This window comes from Microtus oregoni, unplaced genomic scaffold (assembly GCF_018167655.1).
Source record: "Microtus oregoni isolate MIOR12 unplaced genomic scaffold, Mior012 000045F_ref0000178, whole genome shotgun sequence".
NCBI classification, from domain to species: Eukaryota; Metazoa; Chordata; class Mammalia; order Rodentia; family Cricetidae; genus Microtus; species Microtus oregoni.
The window spans coordinates 9679121-9687160 of record NW_024543219.1 but is presented as its reverse complement, the minus strand read 5'-3'; the positions used below and the strand labels follow the sequence as shown (position 1 = coordinate 9687160).

At 45.0% G+C, this 8040-nt stretch overlaps 1 protein-coding gene across 1 annotated transcript; it reads right to left on the bottom strand.

Annotated features, from left to right (window-relative positions):
- Positions 1–383: 383 nt before the first annotated feature.
- Positions 384–7426, bottom strand: LOC121434834 (prostaglandin D2 receptor-like). Its single transcript, XM_041633792.1, has 2 exons — positions 6584–7426; positions 384–617 (listed from the first exon to the last, which is right to left on the bottom strand). Exons 1-2 carry the CDS (start codon positions 7424–7426, stop codon positions 384–386), a joined length of 1077 nt encoding a protein of 358 aa, XP_041489726.1.
- Between the last annotated feature and the right edge of the window lie 614 nt (positions 7427–8040).

Here is an 8040-nt window from a genome sequence, read left to right as displayed (position 1 = left end):
TTAGATACTTCTGAAAATACATGTTTTAGTTTTTGGAGATATTTGTAAATTTACTTTTATTATTTTTAATAGTATGTGTGTCTGTGTCTCTGTGTGTGCTTGTGTCTCTGTGTGGTTATATGCACATGAATGCAGGTGCCCAGGAAGGCCAGAGGCGTCAGACTTCCCTAGAGCTGGAGCTACAGACAGTTGTGAACCCTCTGAATGGGTGCTGAGAATCAAACCCAGGTCCCCTGGAAGAGAAGTACATGCTCTTAAGTGCTGAGCCATCTCTCCAGCTCCTCATGAGAGATAATTTTAGGATTTAAATTGTAGGGTTTTTTTTTCCAATCAAGGTTCTTTGAGTGTGTGGTATATTCTCTCTTACCAGAGCTGCAGAGCCCTCACAAAGATGATTCCATCTTAGATTTTTGGCAGGAATGGCTGTGCCAGTTTCTGTAGCTCAGAGGTCTTACAAAAATCTTGTGAAATAACATCCGGAATACTGAAGTTCTAAAAATGATGAAAATCCAGGGGTCCACGATTGAAATCACAGACAGAAAACGCAGGGCCCGGAGGTCTTCCGAGTCTCCTTCAGCTGTGTGGACAAGTTTAAAGGCTCTATAGTAAGCACGATACTGTTGGGGGAGAAAAACAAACAAAAAAACAAAACCATTACACAGATAAGGACATAGAAGGCTGATGGAAGGAACAAATTTCCTTACTTTGCTTATCTTAGCCTGGACAACATCCACCGTCATAAGACAACCGGTAGATGTGGGTGAGGAGCCTGAGAAGTGAGGAAACTGAGGCCATCTGGGACATCCATCTGACTGACTCACTCAAGGTCGTTCTGAATTCTGCTCTTGATTCTCCAGGATGCTGTCAGATTATGAAGACATCACCAGGCTTCCACACACAGGTTCTCTAACTAGTCTCCTTACATGAATACTTTATTTAGCTTCCAGCTCTCTGTCTACTCTTATTAGTTTATTTAGAAGTAATTGCTGCACGTATGGACACACCAAGAAATGGAACTTTAAACAGAAGTAAAAAGACAGAAACTATGGTGATAAAAAGACATGAGGTGACCAGATGGAAGAACTGTATATATATTCTTGTACATGAACAATATATATATATATATATATATATATATATGAAATATATATTTTTACAGGGTTTCTCTGAGTAGCTCTGGCTGTCCTGGAACTCTCTTTGTAGAACAGCCTGGTTTTGAACTCACAGAGATCTGCCTGCCTATGCCTCCTGAGTGCTGGAATTAAAAGTGTGCACCCCTGCCAACCAGTTATAAATTGTTCCTTTTATTAAGATAGATTCTATATAAGATGGGGGAGGGGGTATGCCCAAAGATAGCTACCTTCTTACCTTTGCCCAGCCACTTCCCATGCTTTGATCTTACCTTGCGTCTCTGTGGTTTCCTCAGAGCTCTGCAAAGTGCCTCAAATCATGAATCTCCATGCCATTTAGGTCATGTGACTGCCTAAATCATCACAACCCCAGACCACCATTCTGAGGCCAGATACCTTTTCTTTTGGCATTAGATTTCCCATGCCTACTGAGATTCTAAATCCATAATGAAACAAATTGACACTAATGGGACAGCAACTACTTAAATCCAGAATTAGTAGGGTAAACTGTGGCTAAGAGTACTCATGGCCACCCAGGAACATCTCTTAGAGAAGATGCTAACTCCTAGAATCAATCTCCTCAGCTTTTGACTCTCTTCTCTATAACATTTCAGTGGTCATGGCTACTTCAGTCCAGTGCATACGGAAGATGCCTTACATTGGACTCATCTGTTGCTGATAGGCGGACACTCTCCTCATTCTTGCTTCATAATGCCAACAGCAATAACAAAGGTTGGTGACCACTTAGAGCCTTTAACTCCCTGACATTGTTCTATGTCTTTTGAAATTTTCATTTTCTCCCTAGAAAAGTCTTATGAGTAAAAACAGTCATTATATCCAATTGACAAGCCTGGAAATGGATTAAAGAGCCAAACAATGCTGTCCTTCAAATTGACTTCAAATATGACACATTTTTGGAGCCTCTTTGAGCCACTGACTAAAGGTCTACACGTCTGGGTTGGAGTCCTCTCTTCAGATGTGTGGTTTCAGGGAAGATGTGATTTTCTTATTTTTATAAAAATAAGTTTGTTGTGCTTGCTTTCCAGGATTCTTCTGACGGTGCAATGAAAGGGTGTGAAGAGAGCTTCAGGAATAGGTCTGCTATATAATAAACACTGGATAATTAGCTTGTGTATTGACATGGGATTCCACCACGTATGCTGTGAATATGATTTATTATCATTGGTTAATAAAGAAGCTGATTTGACCTATGGCTGGGCAGAATATAGCCAGACTGGAATATATATTAGGTGGAGTCAAGGAGAGATGCCATGTAGCTGCAGAAGGAGAAAGATGCCGAACCCTTACCAGTAAGCCACTCTCTCTCTCTATGTCTCTTCCAGCCTGGCTATATTCTGCTCAGCCATAGGCTAAAGCAGCTTCTTTATTAACCATTGATAATAAAACATATTCACAGCATACAGAGGAGTATCCCACATCAGCATATTGTCTTCTTAACTAGGAGTTGCCCATTTCCTCTGCTACACTCTCCTTTAGCCTTAATTATTATCCTTCCCTTGTAACTTGTGCCTGCACCAGGATGTTTTCCTCATTTTGTATGTCACTGAGTTACAGAGTGTGTCAGATGAGGTAGGTATCAGATACATGCTGTATGGCTATGACACGGACCACAAGCTTAGGTTAATGTAGAAACAAACAGTTCACAGATGTGTTTTATGTTTGTTAGTTTTCTCCTCAGAGAGGAGTTTGACGGAATGTAACTTCAACCAAAATTCCAGCCATGCAAGAACGTTTGGTAATGAATGATAGTTGTATAATTAAAACAAACCATTTTATCCTTTTAAATTAAAAATACATTTATTTTGTGTGTTAAGGATTGTAGCACCATAGCGTACATGTGAAAGACAGAGGCTAACTTGTGGGAGCTGGTGCTCTCCTTCCATCACGCGTGGTCTGGGACTAGAACTGAGGTCATCAGGCTTGGCAGCAAGCGCCTTTACCTGCTGGACCATCTTGCCAGCCTAAACTATTTTCTTTCTATGCAGTACTTACCCATGCCAACTCTACTAGGTTATCTCTTATTTTACATATTTTTTATGCAATGCTTGGGTTGAACCCAGAACTTCACACGAATCCTGGGTGAGTAATCTGCCATTATTATTCAGGCCCTTGCAGTTGTTATTAGAAGTAAATTATTCTATAACTGGCAATTGTACATCCACGTAATTTACATTAAAAGCATCCACATGGAGCCTGGAGAGAAGGCTCAGGGCTAAGAGTATTTCCTGCTCCTTCAGAGAACCCAAGTCCAATTTGAGCACCCATGTGGGAGGGGCTACAACTGCCAGTGACCCCAGCTTCAAGAGTTCCAATGCCCTCTTCTGGCTTCTGCAGAAATCATGTGCACACACTATGTGCCCATCTACACACATTATTAAAAAATAAAATATTTTTAAATGTAAAAGAGCATTAATTTAAAGGAGTGTCCTTATATGACTTTAAGAGTCATTGAGAAGATGTTTCTGTGGCCAACTTGGTGGTATTTTACATGGTTGTTGGGGATTTGAACTCAGGTCCTCACACTTGCATGACAAGCACTTTGCCAACTAAGCCATCTCCTCAAACCCTGCAACTCCTAGGTTTACTATTGATACAGATTCAGACACTATTCATTTAAATACAAGTTGTATGGATCCTTAGTAATTTTTAAGGGCATTAAGAGGTCCCTAGACCATAAAAATTTTGAGAACTGCTGCCTTAGACTACCACGCCATCTCCTAAGGAGATTATACTTCCTGATTAATTTGCTATAGTCACCAGGAAATAATAATAAATGAGAACCAAAATTAGTAACAATACTGAGGCAAGACACTGGATTCTGTGGTGCTGACACACACACACACACACACACACACACACACACACACACACGTACCCCTATTCCAAATTGTTTGGGACTAGATAGGTTTTTGTTTCCCAGAATGTGGAATATGTACATCCCACAAGACACTGTTGTAGAACACAGCCCTCCACAGCCACCATTTTCATGAGATGTTTGTCCTCCACACCTGTAGTCGGAGACAGGCATACTGTTTGGGTTCCAGCCTATCACTTGAAATCAGCTGTAGGAGTTTCCACTTGCAGCATGGCATTCACATTCAAAATATTTTAGATTGTGAAGCATTTGGGATTTTCTACTCAAGAATGCTCAGCGTGGGCTAGGGAATTGGCTCAGTGGGTACAAGTTTGAATCTCTAGATCCCATAAAGTTGATGGCAAGGCAAATCTGTAATCCTAGTGCTCCCAGGGTGTCCTGGCTGGGTTTTTGTCAACCTGACAGAAGCTAGCTTCATCTGAGAAGAGGAAACAGCTGGGAAAATGTCTGGGGCTGTAGGCAAGCCTGCTGGGCATTTCTTAATTAGTGATTGATAGGGGAAGGCCCAGCCCCTTGTGGGTGGTGCCACCCCTGGGCAGGAATATAAGAAAGCAGGTGGAGAAAGTCATGAAACACAGGCCAGTGAGCCATGCTCCTCCATGGTTTCTACTTTAGTGCCTGTCTCCAGGTTCCTGCCTGGAGTTCCTGCCTTGATTTCTTCCAATTGATTGTGATGTGGAACTGTAAGTTGAAATAAATGCTTTTTGTCTTGATGTTTATCACAGCAACAGAAACACAGAAAGACAGGAGGCTGCTGGCCAGCTAGTCTGGCATACACACCAGCAAATAAAGAGACCCTGTGTCAATCAGAATGTCCGGTAAAGATCAACATCTGAGCTTGCCTTCTGGTCTCTAAGTGTGCATCATGGCATGCACATGACTGTACTTGTATAGGTGTGTGTGTGTGTGTGTGTGTGTGTGTGTGTGTGTGTGTGATTTTTAGCCTTTGCCAACCCCACAGAACTAGTGTGGTTATCCCTCAACAGATGAGGAGAGCCAGTAAATAAACAACTACCATAGCCATGAGTGCTGAAACTTGACCCAGACCAACAGCCATTGAGCAATCCCTTGGTCTTCTAGGAAATGATCGTTCCTGAGAGGAATGCCGTCTGGCTTACACTTATCCAGAACTTTACAAATTGTTTTTACCAAAGTGTCTTTAAATATATCAGTTCCTTTAATTCTCACAATTCCATAAGGAGATATGGATCTCCTTAGAGATGTGTCCAAAGGCTGTGTTTGTTCCTTTGGTTTACACTGTTTTCTGAGTTATCCACATTAAAGCATCCAAATGCTGCTTCCAACTCTCACGGATTTAGCTATTCTTTGCTTTCATTACAGCATAAGTGAGCACCAACTACTGGTCTGGAGTTTTTTAAATTTATTTTTATTGGTAAGGGCTGGAGAATAAATGATTCAGGTTTTATAGACCACTGTGCCAGATAATGCACATTCAGGAGATACTAACACAACCAGAAAACAACATATCCCACAATTTTTATTTATCATTCTATGTGTATGGGTCTTGTGTTTGCATGTATGTCTGTGTACCACATGTGTGCCTAGTGCCTCTGGAGCCAGAAGAGGGAGTCAGATCCCCAGGTAAACATGAGCTGCTACATGAAACTGGTGAAATTAGAGATGCAATAGCAATGACTGGGTACAACTTTAAAGTACATATCTAATATGAAGAATTTAATTCTTTTTAATAATTTGAGTAGTGCTTAGCTTCATTAGGGTTCTAAGTTTTTGGTGTCTGTCATCAAACTGATTACAATCATTCCTTTCAATCTGGGAACAGCAGCTTCTGCATCATTCAGTCTCTGCCATCTTCTCCTTGTAATTTGGATCCAAGTTAATGGGATTCTTTGCCATCTCATTGGCCAAGATAGAAACAAAACTCATCAAGACAGACAAGGAAACAAGGGGCCTCCTGTAACTTCTCTGCCTCTGCTGTAACCCCACCCCTACCCCCGTGGGGGGTAGTACAGCAGCAGCCACAAACCTAGAGTTTTTCAGAACTAAATCCGTGTGTATTGCTCACTTTTGTAAGCCACTCAGGATGAACTAACCCCTTTCCTTCTCTTCTATGTCAAAGTCCAGAGAGGAACTCCCAGAGAAGTCCCTTTCCAAGACGTCTAAATCAGAGGGTGGATCTGACAAAATAAAATACTGCATAGCTCGTGCGGGGGGGGGGGGGGGATAGAGGACTAAGGTCTTTGCCTCACAAGAGACCTCATCGGACAGGAGCAGAGAGGAGGGGACATCTGCCAATTGGAAAAGGTTTTGCTGCGTTCAGGAGACAACACCCGTTTGTCTTCGGAACATCCTTTGTCTGACATTCCTTCTTCTCCCTCTACAAATGGGGGGGGGGGTGTCATATCTTAGGTCTGTGGAGGTTCACTCCCCTGGAGAGTTGAGGCCAGAACCAACTGCCCCGCATCCGACACTGGATGCAGCTCCTAGAGCTACAGCAGTATCCCTCCCACCCCCACCTTTCCATCTGGCCAGGGCCTGAGAAGAGCAGTTTCCAGAACTTCCGTGCCCAGCAACTCACAATTAAAGGTAGGGAACACATAGTGAACAGCACTGTCATCAGAGCCAGCAGCAGGAGGTGGTCCAACTCCTCCAGGGGATGCAGGGACCCCAGACCTTGACTGGAGCCTGGCTGGGTGCGGTCTCTCAGGCAGCAGCGAGGGTGGCGCTTCAGGCGCCTGTGCATGGTATAGAGGTTGTGCATGGCGCCCAGGTTGCACAGTACGGTAGCAAGGACAAGTAGCGCCATGAGGCTGGAGTAGAGCACAGAGAAACCGAGAACCGATAGCGAGCGCTTCTCGTGGACCATCTGGATGAAGCACCAGGTGCCAGGGCAGTACTGCACAAACTTCCCAAAGCCGGCAAAGGGAAGTGCGCAGAAAGCCAAGCAGAAGGCTCCCACTAATGGCGCCACTAGCACTCCTCGGCGCAGGGTGATGTGCCTTTGATAGAAGAAGGGGTGTCCCAGAGATAGCCAGCACTCCAGAGCCATAGCCAGCAGCTGTAACGTCGAGGCTAGCCCAAAGAAGGACATGATGAACGCAAAGGCTTGACATAACTGATTGCCCGCTGTAGGCAGAAGTTCCTGTAGGCTCCGGTTTTGCGCGTAGGCAGCCAGAACCACCGGGCTGACCAGACACTTGCCCAGCAAGTCGGTGACTGTCAAGCCACACACTAGTACGTAGAAGACCGAAGGTGGCGGGCGTAGCGGCCGTGGTCCGCAGGACCCCAGGCCCGAGCGCGCCAGAAGCACCAGCGCCAGCAGGTTGCCCAGCAGCCCGGCGCCGAATAGCATGCTGCCCATGGTCGCGGAGGAGCCATTTTCCACCCAGGGGGATGCGTGGCAGCGATAGGACACGTTCATGGCTCTTGAAGCGTCCGGCTGGAGGGGAGCTGTGGCCCAGGCCAGGTGCGGAGGAGCCCCGGGCCACTCTGGGCGCCGCTGGGGCACGGAAAGTGTACAACAGAGAAAGACCAGCGGGAGGCTGGGTGTTGCTCACAATCAGTACTCCTATCTAAACTCCCGGGTCACACCCCTCGAGGAGGGCGGGGCGCTGTTGTAAGTGTCCCAGCAGCTCTGCTAAAAGCACAGGATTGGGAGGAGAGGCAGACTCTGTATACAGAGTCAGAAGGAGCGCGAAAACTCCCCAGAATGTGAGCATCCTAGGCCTGAGAACTGCAGACACAGAGAGGAAACTGAGGAGGAGTCAATGGGGAGTGGGGAAGCAGAAGAACTGGTGGTGGCCATGAACTCTGCAGACGACCAAGCCTGGAGTTGGGAAAGGACTATAATCCACTTTTCCCAAATCAGTTTAAATAACATTTGCACCACTCCTGAAACTTGGTTCTGATTCTCTTTTAGAACCCCACAACGTGGGGATTGGCCATGAGGTAAGGAAACAGGTTTTTGGAAAGTCAGGAGATCTGGTTAGCAAGGCAGAGGGAGAGAGTGGCAGATAGCCACGAATCAGGTGTTTG